At 31.0% G+C, this 14292-nt stretch overlaps 1 protein-coding gene across 1 annotated transcript; it reads right to left on the bottom strand.

Moving 5' to 3' along the window:
* Nucleotides 1-370: 370 nt before the first annotated feature.
* Nucleotides 371-8668, bottom strand: LOC114750272 (alpha-galactosidase-like). Its single transcript, XM_028938848.1, has 11 exons — nucleotides 8613-8668; nucleotides 8319-8454; nucleotides 6865-7116; nucleotides 5536-5710; nucleotides 4467-4528; nucleotides 3907-4070; nucleotides 3122-3219; nucleotides 2320-2378; nucleotides 2092-2226; nucleotides 1341-1392; nucleotides 371-585 (listed from the first exon to the last, which is right to left on the bottom strand). Exons 1-11 carry the CDS (start codon nucleotides 8666-8668, stop codon nucleotides 371-373), a joined length of 1404 nt encoding a protein of 467 aa, XP_028794681.1.
* Nucleotides 8669-14292: the final 5624 nt, after the last annotated feature.

A 14292-nucleotide genomic window follows, 5' to 3' on the forward strand; every position in this document is an offset into this window, starting at 1 on the left:
CTGACAGTACACCATATCATACTCGCACGAAGCGTATCAAAATTAATTTACACTTCGTTCATGATCAAGTATTAGCCAAACAACAGGCGGTCATACATAGTTTTTTTTTTAAAAAATTTTTTTTATCAACGGGTATTTGATGGCTTTTCTGGATCCCATTATCAAATATCCGAGTAACTAACTAATCCAGTTCGTAGAAGTATGGGCCCACTATGAGGGGCACCTCGCTTCCTCCAAGTAATTAGGACTAGTATTATTTTGATTAATGATTATAAGATGACCTTATATATACTCTATTATCACGGCAAATAAACTTCATGTATTGATTTCATAAATTCATAATTCATTTCAATAATTAATTATTTTGGATTTAGGTACAAGTGAGGACAAAGAGTGAACAACCATGTGGTCCAACATTTGCAAATATTGTCCCATTTGTAACTTTGTTATTCTCATTCCACACATCTTGGCCATTGCAATTTGCAAGGCTTCTTCCTGCAAGAAGCACATTTCCCAGTGCTGACATATTCATTACCATCCTTGATATCTCCTGATTTAAATTGAAATATGCAACATACACTTTTCCTGAACAATGAAACATACAATAATATACCAACATTAGAAACCATTGCTGTGATGATGATGATGATAAGAATAATAGAGAGTTATTTTCATTGGTAAAAATTCTCAATAAATTTTATAACAATTCTTGAAGAGTTTAGAAAGGTGAAGTGTTGAAGAGGGTATATGAGTATGAGGCTAATATTTGTCTCTAAGTACTTACGGTTTGGCCCCATATATTAAGGGCATCTTAAAAATTAGAACCGATTAAAAAATTTGGCAGGATTTAACCACATGTAAACTAATAATAAATCTTGAAATATTGCCTAATTAAGTTATCAGTCTCATTTTAAAAACATTAGTCTATTTATCCTGCAAACTTTAAGAGAACTTCACATCTACTCCTCTAGCCTTATTTATAAGGTACTTCCAACATATTTTATATAAATTAAGAAAAGCTTTAAAATACATATTAACTCTCTATTAAAATATAACAAATTTTTAACTTTATTCTTTTTTAATATATATACTTTTCAAAAGAGATAACTACCCACATTATAATAAATTAACAAAACACTAAAAATTTAATAAAATAACTTACTAAAAAAAATGTTCTCTCTCTACCTTATAAATAGGACCAGAAGAATATATATAGGACTCTCTTAAAGAATAATGACAGAGAGTATAAAAATGGTCGAAACACAAACGCTTGTTTCCCTTCTACTATCTCTTTTTCCAATATTCTAAGAACTGATACTGTTGATTAGTTAGAAACATACCATCATTTCCAGTCGCCATCCAAGATCGAAGCCCGAGAGTTTCGAAAGGTAACTATCAACAAAAAAGGGAAACACGTCAGGTGTTTGATATAAAAAGTAGTTAGGAATTAGATTTGATTCTATACTTAAAATCTCAATCTATTATGTTTTTTATATTTTTGCAAAATAGTCCCGTTGATTCTAAGACAAAGGATAATTCTAATTATCTAATATATATAATTAAAAAGAATATCCTAAAAGGATCAACATATATTTATGACAGATAACTAATTTTATTAATTTTTTTAATAACTTTATTAATACTTATAACCGAGGAAGGTGTAAAGATCCAATAGGAAAAAAAATGACGGGGACATAATTAAAAATAATTAAAATAAAATTATAAAGACTAACGAATTGATTTTCCTGTGAAATAATTCTGCGATTCAGTCACATTTATACAGCTTTAATTTTCTAAAAGTTAACTTAGCTACATCTTATCTCATATCCATTGTTAATTTATCTGACTTTCCTAAAACCTTTTTTTAATTTAAGGGTTAGTTAGCATTGCGTGCATCTTTATAACTACTACCTTTAGTTTTAATTATAAAACCTCGTTTGTAAATTAACAAGATATTATAATTAGGAGTATAAAACATAAAATTTTTTTCCTTGAAAAATTATTGAGGAAGTGACATAGACAAAATCATTTTTTCTTGATAGTGAATTAACTTTAAATGTAACAAAAATACCAGATCAATGGTACACATACCCCCGTATTGTTTGCGCTATGGGAATTAATCTGGAGAACGGTAGGATTTGTGATAAGATTAAATGTTTTTTCATCAAGATTCCTCAGGTCACCTCCATACATGAGGGGAGATTTTGCTATACTCCACAAAGTCATCTGTCAAATTAATTAATTAATTCAGGATATACTCTAATAAAATTAAAAGCAAATCGATTCATTTGTATATAATTAATAGATTGTGAAAATGACCTGGGTTGTTTGTTCTGTGAGGCTTAGATCAGTAAATCTGTGGGGACCTTGCTTCACACCTATATATCAACAAGAAAATAACAGCCAAAAAAGGTATTAGTTTTACAGTAATTTTATTCCCAGAAAGCTCATTTTCAAATTTTCTATTATTGATTGCATATTATATTCATTTATGATCACACTTAAGGATGCCAAAAGATGAGCTTTATCCATGATAAGTAAATTATAAAAACTTGTTTTAAACTTTGATGAAATTGCACGTGTATCCTTCTTATTTTAAAAACTGATACTAGTTAACAATCCTTTAATTCTACGAAATTAATTATACGGAAACTCACATAGATAACTCTTCCAAAACAAAGATTGTTTTGTATAAACTTTCTTAAATTTTATTGGATTATTGCATGAAGATACATGTATAATCAAAACACACACACACACATCTTTCTTGATGGTAAAAGGGATGTCTTTATAATTTTTTGAGAAGCTAGGAAGTGGTATACATATCATACTCTCTGTTTTTTATAAAGAGGTGTTTGCTGCTTATATATATATATATATATATATATATATATATGTATATGTGTGTGTGTGCGTGGAAGCTTGTATAAATAATTTATATTTTATGACCTACTTGGTAAGTTAGAGACTAAGATCCTATTTGTTACGAAACATTAAAAATAAAAGATGGAAATGTTATTAACAAAAATAATTAAAAAATATTTAGTATAATTAATTGCTTCATAACAAACGGAATGTAAGTGATCAGTTTAAGATTTTTTTTTTTGAAATAAATTATAACCTGGATCAGTTAGCCATCCGAATGGAAGCATGTCCAGATCAGGCCATGACCTGCCATTTAGACCTCTGCTTCCAATCAACTCAGCAGCAGCAAAATTCCTGAAAAAGAGGTGAGAAAAACTTGTTAGGTGAACTCGTTGATAATAAAGAAGACGCAAATCTTATTTTTCTTAATCTTAAAATATAGTCCCTCTGGTTCTTATTAATTATAAAGCACTTCCAACTAATTGTCACATATTAAAAAAATAACAGTCAAGTCATTAAATTTGTATCAAATTGATTTTTTTTTAATTTTGCCCCTCTTTAAATGATGTGATTTATTTTTTTTTCAAATTTAAATCTCAATTAATAACAAGTCTAAAATGGAAAAAAAATTAACTAATGAAGACGTTGGTTTCTTAAGACAAAAAATTGTTTATAGAACATACTCTATAATAGGGGCTGGATGGAGTTGTTTACATATAAGCAATACTCATACTCTCTTTTCATAAGAAACAGTATGTCTCCCAATTGTCTCCTTAAAAAATATAAGAAACAACTTTTTTGTTAAAAATTTTGAAATAGTCTTTTTTACTTTCATCCTCATTAAATATGTGCTATTTATTATCTCTCGATGTGTAATAAATTTCTACTCATTATCTCTCATGTGTTCTCTTTATAAATAAGAGTATAATTAAAAAATATATATATCTCCTACAATTATTATTTTTAACTAAATTTAACTAATACTTTAAACCGTGCGATTTTGATAATTATTTTTCATAATAACTAATAATTAATGATGACCTTGCAACGTCGAAATGATCTGCCACGTGTTGCCACTGATCCCAATCATCTCCGGTAACACGGTACATGTTAACCATTCCACTGATTTGTTGAGCCATTTGTGGTGTTGCAGACACTCCAGGAGACAAAGAAAGCAGTATGGGACGATTAAGCTCCTTCAATATCTACATACACATACACGTACGACATGTGCTTTAATTAATTTATTGGTTAATTTAATTCATATGAAAGAAGAATATGTATATATATATTATTATATACTTACTCCCGCCCTTAAAATATAAAAACTTGTTTGATTTTTATTTTGATTCCAAATATAAGATCCTAATCCACATTTTTTCTCATATTTATTTATTTTTTTCTGAGGTAGTCTTTATAATAATAGTAATTCTAATCAATATATTTAATTAACAAAAATATTTTAGAAAAACAATACCTATTTATTAACTTAATTAGTTTTCTTAATTTACTCAAATTAGTTAACTAACTCTTATATTAAATAAGTTTTAAATTTTGTTAGCATCAATATGAGTGATGGGTGAGAGCAGAATGTAGCATACCCCAGATATTGTAGTTATTTCATCTACATCGAAGTTTTCACCAAACACGCAATCAAGTTTCACTGCAAAAAAAAAAAAAAAAGATCATATAAATCAAAGCTACTAATAAGATATTCCTCCAATTCTTAATATAATATCTATTTTGTAATATAATTTATATTACAAAATAAGTCTTATATTAAGAACAGAGAGAATACATTTGTTTGAAGATGTACAAATGATAACATTTTATTTTTTTATAATTTTGTAAGTTTATATTATATTGGATTGGAGCAATCATGACCAACAAACACTCAAGAATTTCATCAAGAATTCTACTCCCTCTGATAGGATCTATTTAAGGATATTGCTTTAATTCTAAATGTAAATCAATCACTCTCTCTTCAAAATACACAAGTTTTTTCCCATTATTCTTTTTAGCTGTACTTGTAAAGAGAGTTTAATTCTATCGATTGGAGCAGTTCAGAACGTAAATGATTAGATATGATATTTTAGATAAACTAATACATTTTTATTATAAATAACTAACTAATCAAATTAATCAAATGACAATAGCAATTAACCCAGCAACAACCAATTTAACCAAGGGCAATTAGGTCACTTCACAAAAACTTAATCTCATGGTAATCATTATGAACTTCATAGAAATTAAGTCCCTTCGAAGTGCATTTTAGAATTCCTATATATTTCAATGTTGCTTATGTCTTTATTTGCTCCCTCAATTATATACCTATATGTGTGTGTGTGTGAATGAATTTGTTCAAGGCATAAAATAATACTCCTCTCATCTTTAATATAAGACTCATTAAACTAATTTGATTAGATTAAATGTAAATTAGTTAATTATAAGAAATATGAAACATTTTTTCTAAAATACCATAATCATCTTTCTTAACATCCTCTCTCTCTTTCTTACTTGATTATAATTGAGGAAGTGTCTCAATAGGGGCAATTTAGAAAAGATTAATAAATATAAAAAAAGTCTTATATTTAGAACCAAAATCAAGTCAATAACTAAGTCATATGTTAACGATCTGGGGAGTAGTATATAGCTGAAGAGTGAGAGTACCAAAATCAACATTCCATGAAGCATATAAGTCATAGACAGATTTCAAGTAGGCCTTTCCAGCTCCCAACGTTAGATTGATAGCCATGAAACTTTCAGGCATCCAGCTGCAAGCCCTTGACTCTATTCCTATGTCTCCTGCGTGCCACTCTCTACCATCTTCCTTATAAACACCTCCCTGAAATAAATAATATTAATTAACAAAATAAACATAGATTAGTTTAGATATGTTAATAATTAAAACGTGTACGTAATTAATAATTATTCTGGATCTTTTAACTTTAGCAAGTGATATGTACATTTAAATCTCAAACTTCTTTCTTAAACTTCCTAGCAGTGAACAAGAATCCTTGAAAACAAGGTAATTATGAAACTTCTCATACTTGCCAATTATTGATGAATTAATAAGATACTATAAAAATATAAAATGTTTTATTCAAAAATAGTAGTCTCTAAGAAAATAGCACTGTCAGTTTCGAATTTGTAAGCAGAAACATATATCAACGTGTTTACCGCGAACAAACAAAAGAAAATTCATTTCAACAAGCAAGAATATAATGAGCAAGTGGTATGAGATTTTGGATTATCCCTTCCATTAAAGAGATCTAAATCAAACAAAGCATTAAATTTTAGCTGTTTATTCATAAAAATTTGTTAAAACAAAGGAATACCAATGCAAAAAGTCCAATAAATTACAAATTTTGGTTAGAAAAATGACAATAAAATCTAAATTGTTCACTTATCATTAAGACTTTTGATGATTATATTCTTTCCTTCAAACCTCATTAATTTTTTGTAAATTTTAATTTTAATAGTTCAAATGCCATAATTAAAATCCTCAAATAAATTTTCCTTGATTTATTAAATTGAAGACATAGGTATACGTACCTATATATACTCCTCTGGTTCTATTTATAAGGTACTTTTAACATATTTCACACAGACTAAAAAAACCTTAAATTGTGTTAACTCTTTATTAAAATATAATAACTTTTCAATTTTATCCCTATTTAATATATACACCTTTCAAAAAAAAAACTATTTGCATTATAATAAATTAAAGACAATATAGTACATTTATGGTAAAAATTTAATGGAGTGACTTATAAATATGACCAAAAAAACCTTTTCTCTCTACCTTCTAAATAGAACTAGTGGAGTATATGTATATATTAAATTGAGTAAGTGGCATGAGAATTTGGATCTCTTCCATTTAAGAGATCTAAATTATTAAAAAAATATTTAAATTGTAGCACTTTATTTTCCCAATTAAAACCCTCAATTAACTTTTCCTTAATTTATATATTAAATTGAGGACATAGATAGACATACCGTGTTAGTATCTAAAATGGGAGTGTTTTGGCGAACAGCTTGAGAGCTAATTCCAGCCATGAGATGAATGCCAAACTTCACACCCATGCTGTGAACTATATCGGCCACTGCTTTGAATCCTTTGCCACCAATGGAAGATGGCCACCTGGCTCCATCAGGATGCAATCTCCCCCATCCATCCGAGTTTTCTTTCCCAAACGACTGATCCCCACCGTCCAGACTCCGATACCAAAGAAAATCCACCACCGCATACTAGAGAGTAGAGGGAGAGGGAGAGAGCAATTTCATTAATCTATCATCGAGAAAATTATATCAAGTCTATCCATTTTATTAACTATTTGCAAATGGCCGTCCTAAACAAACAACAGACGATAAGGGCAAAACATAACAAAATATAGGGAGTCAGTGAAAAATTGATATATAAAATTATTATGCTTTTTCCATAACAAATTAAAGATGACTAATTCATTTTTACATGTTTCTTTATGATTCATTGTAATTTAATTATTAATATTTCTCCAATCCTTAATATAACCTTCAGTTGACTAATTAAAAAAATCAACAAAACTAAATAAATTACTTAACTATAGCATATACTACATGATCTCTTTAGAATGCTGATATGTATTATTAGATTATATATAAATTTATAAGTTAGATAATTAATTTAGAAAAAATAATAAATATAAATATTTAAGGTAATTATTAATTAATATAGTCTTATATTAAGAATCAAAGGTATTATTATCCTTTAGACTGATATATATATTATGTTACGGATCTAACCAAGGATTAAAAACAAGGATGCGAATTTTAATTATTATACAAAGAAAATCCACCGCAACATATTACAAAAACAAAAACAAAATTAACCCGTGAGAACTTTTATATTAAACCTGTCATTTTCATTAACTATTTGCCAAATGGTCCTTAACGATAAGGACAAAACTTCAAAAGCGTCATTGAAGAACTGAAATAAAATTGCCCTTTTTCAAGAATATATTAAAATATGACCATTCGTTTTTATATGTTCATTTGTGATTCAGTGTAACTTAACGTGATATAGATGTTAAGAGAGAGAAGCCCCTTGTTTGGCCCAAAAAAAAAAAAACAGAGAGAAAAGGCCCTTATTTTCCCTTCACTGCTATTAGATTTAATAGTTCACATTAAATATTTTATGAAATTATTATTATTATTTTATATAAGAACGATATTTATAAAATAGTTTTTCCTTATCTTTTTAATACAGCTCTAAACCATTCAAATAATATTTTAAAAGCTTAAATTTATGTATGTATTTTTAATATAAAATTATAATAGTAGTGTTATAAATATTAATTTCAAACTCTTAAAATGTTAATCCAATAATAGAGAGAAAAGACGAGGAAAAGATCCTCTTCGATTGTGAATCCGGTGAAGGGCTAAAAGCAAGGAAGATAATTTAATTATTGCACCTCATATCCAAAAGGAAGAAGACGCTTGGAAAGTACTTCCGCATTCTGTAAGAATTCTCCTTCAGAAATTATCCAACTGAAGGAATCGTAGGAATTCCAGCCTCTTGGTGGAGTCATAGCATTTTGAGACAACACACTGAAAATTAAAAACATGATTAAAACATTCAAATTAGTAAGAATCGTGAGAGCAAAACGAAAAGACTTCTTTTTTTTTTTAGCAAAAAAAAAAAAGACTTCTTGTTCTTACAAATGAAAACTAAATATGCCTTGACTTCTGAAGACATATCATCGTACCTTTGAGTAAAGAGACAGACGAGGAAGAAGAAGGAGAAAGACACAGAGAACTCCATAGTTGTTGCTTTGTGATGATTGGTATTTACACTTATTGTATGTGTTCCTTTTATATTCGGGTATTGGTGTTTATGTCCCCATAAAGACGCGAATTTGAATTCAACGCACCCCAAAAAAAAAAAAAAAAAGCACCATGTGATGTTAGACGTTTTGTATATGGACAGTAGTAATGATTTCATGATGAACGGCATGTCGTTTCTCTTGGTCTTTCCTTTAGGGCATTTGCTCTGACCCTTTTGGTGATGTGGGTGAAAAGACATATACAGCGAACCATTATATGTGTGTGAGTATACATTCCGTTTACGTAAAGTTGCATTGGGGAATTTCAATGTCTTTCAATTCATGTTTATCAAAAGTGCCACCTTTCATACTGTTTATGCAGTGAATTAATACCAACCACTCCTCCACCCCTCCCCTCCCCTTCCCCCCCCCCCCCAAAAAAAAACCAAAAAATAAAAGCACTTAAATATTTGTGTCCCTATTCACGAAACTGAATCCTCATTCATAATTAATGAGAATAATTTATTGAAGTCTTGGCTAGGAAATAAATAAAAGAATTCATTGCAGAGAGAACGAAAATATTTGCCGACTCAAATGAGATAATATTAATCCTTTTGATTTTTATTATAAGTTTTAAATAATTAATTCACGAATAAGAAATAATTAGTTAAAATTAATTAAAAATAATAAATAAGTTAGAAATATGCTTTTATTTCTAAATATGTCTTGATAATAAATAAGAAAAAAATAAAAAAGATGTGTAGGAAAATGTAATAAGAAAGTGCGACAAATGAGAGAAAATAAATAATCAAGAACAAAATTTAAAAAAAATGTATTAAATGTTCAAATATATCCATTTTTTTTACTTGGAAATTGTATTTTCATTAATATCATCAAAGAAAAGATACAAAGCCCAAAATAAACATAAACAGTTCAAAAAGAATAGGCCCAAACACATTACAAACCCAGGAAACCCTAGACAAACCTAACCCTGACCAAAGAAAAAGGGAGCGGCCACCATCAACATCCTTTCACTGGAATCTGTGCGTAGAGAAAGGTTGTCATTGCCAACCAGGCCATTGTAAGGGTTAGGGGCTCAATGAATCACCCCAAAGGACGCATCCCTCTTATCAACAAGAAACTAACCCTTTTGGTTGAAGGAAAACCTCCACGAGTAGAATTCATGGAAGTAAAAGCATCCACAGACATTATCAAGAAAGATGAAAAATGAGAAGGAGATGTCCTCATGGTTGACTACACAGTGAACAAAATGTATACTTCAGACTTGCCACCACTAACAAATTACCAGAGTCTTATGAGAAGTAGAGCCTCCAATATGTAAGATTGTCATCAAAACCCAATCCCCAAAATAGTGAATCAAAGTCGCCTATTAAGATCTATCACTATCAGGCCCTTAAATCCATTTATTGCCACAAAGACATGCCACACCATGATTAAAAGCTTAAAAGAAAAAACAGAGACGAGACTCAGAACAACACATAAAACGAACATCTTTGCCCTAGCCTGAACCGGAGAGGGAGATGCCATGAAAGCTGCTCATTTGATGATAAGAGAAAAGCTCCCACCACCCACTAAGGCTGAGAGAAGGGGAGAGAGGGTCTCCTCCACAGTGATAAAGTTGATTAAAACAAACTCAAATTAAAGTTTACAAAATCAACCACACTCTTTCCCAAATTTAAAACTTATAAATAGGAATGGAGGAAATATTTAGGAAGAAGATTCTAGGCACTCTCTCGTCACTCCAAATTCTTAACTAATAGTACTCCCTCTGACTCTGTGCCTAAATATGGTACATAATTTTTTGGGAAAATGACATAAAAAGAAACCTAAAAACCTTATATGCCAAAATAGGAAGCTAAGCACATCATATGACAGATTAGGAAGTCTTGCCTAATGTGGGATTTTGGAACTGTTATTAAATTACGTAAAAGCCATTGTGCCAGAGTTTGAAAACAAAGAGAGAGGCGCGAATTGACCCTGTCATGCTTCCTCGTTTCTCGCTTCTACCATCCCCACTGCTACCCTACAAACGCTGGCAAGTTGGAGAGTTGATAAGGCCGGAATAGTGTGTGCATAAGAGAGGAAAGGAGTTTGAAGCAGAAGGCTATTTTGTTTGAAGGGCAAGCATTTATGGCTCTGGCTGATTGGGTAGAAGGACGAAGGTTGGCAGTCAGTTATTAACTATTACAGTTAGCAAGCATTAGTGGCATTTGACTGAGGTAAGTTTAGGGATTTAAGTTTCATCTAGTGGTCAACGTTACTAGGTGACTAGGGGAGGGAATGATTACTCAATATTTAGAAATGACACGATTAAGTTTATGAATGACTGGAATAGTGATTCAGAGTTTATTGTCAGTCTCTGCGATGTGCTAATGTTTTTTATAACGAAGTTGAGCACTGTGATGTTAGTGAAAAATGGTTTTTCGAATGACTAGGAAAATTCTTTGATTGACTGGAAAAATTATATAAACGAACTGGAAATTATAATAACATATTGGTAATAATAATGAAGGAACAGGAAATAACCATATTCGTAGTAATGACTATATTGGTAATGATAATGAAGGAACTAGAAATGACTATATTCATAGTAATGACCATATTCTCAGTCTATAATGATCATATTGGTGATGACAATGAATGAACCGGAAATAACCGTATTCATAGTAATGACCATATTCTCAGTCTGTAATAACCAAATTGGTAATGACAATGAAGGAACTAGAAATGACAATAACATATTAGGAAATAACTAGAGATTTGGTATATGTATAACATTTACTACTTAATGAGCATATATTGATGACTTTACATAATTATATGAGATGGTGTTGGAAGAAGGAAAAGGATCCACAAGCAAAGGAGTACACAACAGATTCGTGTTATTTACTAACATATTAGGAAATAACTAGAGATTTAGTATATGTATAACATTTACTACTTAATAAGCATATATTGATGACTTTGCATAATTATATGAGATGGTGTTGAAAGAAGGAAAAGGATCCACAAGCAAAGGAGTACACAACGGATTCGTGTTGTTTACAAGGGACCGTATGGCAAAACGAGGGGAGAAAAGTAAAAATGCAGCAGAACAAAATATTGAAATGGAAAAGACATGGAAGGCGTTGACTCAAAAAGTGAGAGATGGGTATACTGAGAGGGCAAAGAAATCGAAGCCAGAGAAAGGTGAGAAGAAGAAGTATGATGTTCCCTTGTACACCTGGTACTCATTGCCCGAATTTAAGTTATTGGCTGAGTTTGTGAAAAAGAATGAGCAGTTAAGGTAGAAAGTTGAGATGATGGGATTTGGGAATTTGCTTAATATGAATGTGAAGCAACTTCCACGTGATCTACTTGTGTCATTGTTGAGATCCTATAACCCTCCAACACATTTTTTAACCATTAAAGGGCAAAGGGAGACAATTGAAGCAAAAGATGCTCATGACTTTCTAGCTATACCTTATGATGGTGGGGAGGAAGTCAAATATGATGTTGGTGAGGATGACCCAACATCTAAGAGATTAAAAGAAACATATTGGAATGTTCTATTTACCTAAATACTGAAGAAGATATTATCTAGGATAGAGAATGACAATTTTAAGTTCCTATTTATGCGTTATATAGTTGGGTTTTTTTATATCTTGGGTCAAGCATAACTGTATATTTAAGTTTGTTGAAAGTGATACATCACACAATAAACAAGTTTGGAAATTATGATTGGTCAACATATATTATTAAGAAGCTGTGGAAGAAAATGGAAGACTTTGTGAAGATGACAAAGAAGAAGAAGAAGAAGAAGAAGAAGGAACTTGTCTTTATTTGCTGCTGGTAAGTGAATATTTTTATTTGTTATATAATTTTATTTTATGTTATTGTTGCAAAAGTGTGACCTGTATTTTTTTGGTTTTGTAGTTATATTTTGCTGAGTGTTTCGCACTGGGGAAAATTTTTAAGCGGGGTTCAACAAGTGCCATTAAATTTTAGATTGAGGAGAGGATAAAGGAGATAGTGGAGAAAGAGAGAAATAGCCACATGGGAATATTTTATGGAACCAGTGGTAGTGAGATTTACTCAGTAGGGGATGATGACAACTCAATTCTACAATCTTTAGATCCGGTATGTGGGAATTTAGAAAAGTTAATTTGGTTGACCATTGCTCAAGTTATTCTATTAGCAAGTTTGATACTTGATATGACAAGACTTGATTTGTAAATTACCAGACAGATACTGGGAATGATAATATTGATCAATTTGTTGCTTATCTTCATTTATTGTGTATGCAAGCATTGAAGGAGTTAAGGGGTCATTTCATAAAGAAGCTTGAAGAAAGCCAAAGGATGTTAATAAAGGCTCTTGATGATGAGCTAATAAAAGTGTAAATTGGAAGAAATGTGAAAGTGAAGGGGATGAGGAATCAAAAGGCCGCTACTAAAGAAAGGGGTGAAACAGTTGGTAATGTAGGAGAAAACATTGCTGATGAAGTTGCCAATGAAGAAGCTAAAGACATTGACCAAGTGGTAGAGGAGATTACAAGAGAGGTTACAGCGGGAAGTAGAGATAAGGAACTTGATGAGAATGATACCAGCAAAGGAGATGATGATCAAGATGAGCATGAGGAAGAACATGACATTCATGATAGGGAAGGAGGTTGTGATTATATGGTTGAGGAGGTGGAAGATGAGGGGGAGCATGATGGTCATGGAGGAGATGAGGATGAGGATGAGAAAGAACATACCATGATGATAGGAAAGGAGGTCATGATTATGTGGTTGAAGAGGTGGAGGATGGGGATGAGAATGAAGGTTACGAAGGGGATGATGAGAAGGAGGTTGAGGATTTTGATGATGATGAGGGAGAGGAAGACACACATGCAAAGACTATAACCCCTACCAATGTTCCTTTGCTGTTGGATCGTGAATGGAAGAGCAGTGATAGTGGGGAGGAAGCAGAACCTCAAAAATTGACTGAATTGAGGAGGTCAACAAGACCAAAGAGTTCCATAATTAAGTCTCTATGGATGGAGTTCAAGGTTGCTCCAAGGATGAAGAAGCCAAAAGAGGAAAGGGACATTTTTTTTTCACTTTAATTTTCTGTAGACCCAATAATGAGGAAGAGGGAAAGAAGTAAGTATATCCCTGGTTGGCCTAACTTTTAATTGACACAGTGTGTACTGACAATGACAAGAATCAAATTGAAAATGACAAGAAAAAATATGGGGGTGACAAGTAACGATATCCCAAAAACCATAATTTTTGTTATTGACTTTTGACAATGTTTGCAAGAATTTGATTAAAATGTCTGATGAAGATATAGACTAACAATAGTTATTTTCCCTAAGTGGAATGAACAAAATAAATAACAGGATATTTTTTAATGACCTGTATCTACACCCATGCTTATTTTTGAAAGTATTTGGTGAATTATTGTGTCAGAATGACGTTTTCATTGTGTAATGTAGGTGCTTAATTTGGTGTGCAAGGTAGTAATAGAGGACATGAACGCAGAGTTGGGGCCAAGGAAGATGCACATTTTTTATGTGGATTTTATGGTAAGGTTACTTAATTCCAAATCCAAATACCAATAACAATAATAGAATTAG

This window comes from Neltuma alba, unplaced genomic scaffold (assembly GCF_004799145.2).
Source record: "Neltuma alba isolate B1F8T4 unplaced genomic scaffold, ASM479914v2 tig00006401_pilon, whole genome shotgun sequence".
Classification (NCBI taxonomy): Eukaryota; Viridiplantae; Streptophyta; class Magnoliopsida; order Fabales; family Fabaceae; genus Neltuma; species Neltuma alba.

What these genes read in the sequence shown, in the direction of transcription:
- LOC114750272 (XM_028938848.1), bottom strand. Translation starts at nt 8,668, where the DNA reads ATGGAGTTCTCTGTGTCTTTCTCCTTCTTCTTCCTCGTCTGTCTCTTT. An exon ending in GTCTGTCTCTTTACTCAAAG is followed by an intron (nt 8,455 to 8,612) that starts GTACGATGATAT and finishes TTTAATTTTCAG; the next exon opens with TGTGTTGTCTCAAAATGCTA. An exon ending in CGGATGGCTAACTGATCCAG is followed by an intron (nt 2,379 to 3,121) that starts GTTATAATTTAT and finishes GTTGATATATAG; the next exon opens with GTGTGAAGCAAGGTCCCCAC.